This window comes from Chiloscyllium plagiosum, chromosome 27 (genome assembly GCF_004010195.1).
Source record: "Chiloscyllium plagiosum isolate BGI_BamShark_2017 chromosome 27, ASM401019v2, whole genome shotgun sequence".
Lineage (NCBI taxonomy): Eukaryota > Metazoa > Chordata > Chondrichthyes > Orectolobiformes > Hemiscylliidae > Chiloscyllium > Chiloscyllium plagiosum.
In genome coordinates, this window is record NC_057736.1 from 7558138 (window position 1) to 7560239 (window position 2102).

General features: G+C 37.1%; 1 protein-coding gene across 1 annotated transcript in view; it reads left to right on the forward strand.

Moving 5' to 3' along the window:
* Positions 1-1379, forward strand: part of matn1 (matrilin 1) — a 24794-nt gene extending 23415 nt beyond the window's left edge. Inside the window, exon 9 of the mRNA XM_043717301.1 lies at positions 1038-1379. Coding sequence (XP_043573236.1) covers positions 1038-1090 — 53 coding nt within the window. The 3' untranslated portion in view covers positions 1091-1379. The remainder of the gene's footprint in view (positions 1-1037) is intronic.
* The last annotated feature ends 723 nt before the right edge of the window (positions 1380-2102 follow it).

Here is a 2102-nt window from a genome sequence, read left to right on the forward strand (position 1 = left end):
GTCGGTTTGTCGTAGATGTCCGTGTTGATTCGGTCGCCTGAGATAGAAATAGAAAGGTCGAGGAAGGGGAGGGAGGAATCTGAGACTGTCCAGGTGAATTTGAGGTCGGGGTGGAAGGTGTTGGTGAAGTGGATGAACTGTTCAACCTCCTCGTGGGAGCACGAGGCGGCGCCGATACAGTCATCGATGTAGCGGAGGAAAAGGTGGGGGGTGGGGCCAGTGTAGTTCTTGGAAGAAGACTGTGTAAGACTGTCCCTTGACATCAAGACAGTATTGGAGGCCAACCATCTCAGCTATTGGATATTGCTGTAGGAATTCCCCTGCTATAGCAGTTCCATAATGTCCTATGCCCAACCATCTCCAGACACTTCATCCATGCAATACAAAATAAGCAATGGAGATGTTAATTCACAGCTCCTCAGATAATAAAGCAGTCTGTGCCCACGTGAAGCAAGACTGGCTTGAGCTAATAAGTCGCAAATAACGTGCAAGCCACACAAGTGAGAGGCAGTGACCATCCCCAGCATGAGACTTTACTGCTTGTACTGCTCAAATAGAGTCATAGAGGTTTACAGCATGGAAACAGGCTCTTCAGTCTAACTTATCCATGCCACCCAGTTTTCACTAATCTAGTCCCATTCACCTGTGTTTGGCCCATATCCCTCCATACCTATCTCATCCATGTACCTGTCCAAATGTTTCTTAAATGATGAAATTGTACTCACCTCCACCACCACTTCCAGCACTCATTCCAGACACTTACCAATATCTGTGTGAAATTGTCCCTCTGGATCCTTTTCTATGTTTCCCCTTTTACCTTAAACCTAGTTTTAGACTTCCCCACCATGGGGAAACACTGTTGGCTATTTACTTTATCTATGCCTCCAGCATTTCTGATAAATTTAAGTGTGAACATGTAAGATGCATAATGTAGGTAAATAATTTAATTAAAGTTGAAAATATTGGAACATTTTTGCACAAGAGACTGCAGCTTAATGGTTTGACTCATGCAAAATTGTCCTTAACAATTTTTATACTAGGTGCCTTCACAAAAAAACTGGCAGCTCTTGAGAACAGACTTCTCGTCTAATAAATCCTGGAGCTCTTCTCCTGACATCTTAAAATCATCTCTAAGTATCCTATTGTAAAATACTAAAAACATGCTTATTTACTATACAAAAGCATTTGACTACTAAAAATGCTTTCATCTATTTTTAAACATCTAATCTAGTTAACCTTCTGCTAGTACAGGAACCCTATAATGTTAAGTGCAGCTGTTTCCAATTGGACAAAGCACTGTGAAACATGCCAGAAACTTTGAATATTTCTGTAGTATATGTTTTGTATATTAAAGAAAATCACCAAATGTAAAACTGAAATGTAATTTGTATTTATATTGTAATTTACTTGTTACCAGCATTGATCATATCCCAAGCCAATATTTAATTTTTAACCTATATATTTTGTCCACTGCTTAAAAAAAAGTAACAGCTTAATAAAGATAAATCTTATAGAAATTGACCAAGAAAACAAAATACCCTGAAATTTGGGTACAACTATTGAAACTCTTCAGAAAATCTAAGCTGATGTAAGGTAAGGTGAACAGTTAAAAGAAATTAACTTGTTAAACAAAACCAAGAAACAAAGTGTCTTATGTGTCTTTTTTTTTTAAATCTGGATATTTATAAAACTATATTTAAGAGAATCAGTATCATACATTTTTGAGATTTTTATGTGTGTTCTGTTTTGTCATCTTGGTGAAACCTAGTTTATGTCAGGCAATAAACCAAACAAATAAATTGGCCTCAAATATTTCTGGGTCTGGACAATATTTCCTTTATTACATATTACATGTTTTCTTTGACCAGACTGTTGGCTGTGTCACTTAATATCGTATAATATTGTGTTTCCCTCTGAAACCTTGAGTTTAAAGTTGAGTGAGAACTAAAGACAACACACAGCAGTTGTGAATTCATTACTACACACTGATCAAACTATACGATAGACATTGCTTTTGGTATGTTCATAATGGAATGAATGAAATGAGTGTGAACAAAATCAGACAAGCAAAATCACAAGATCAAACTGAATACTAACAACCA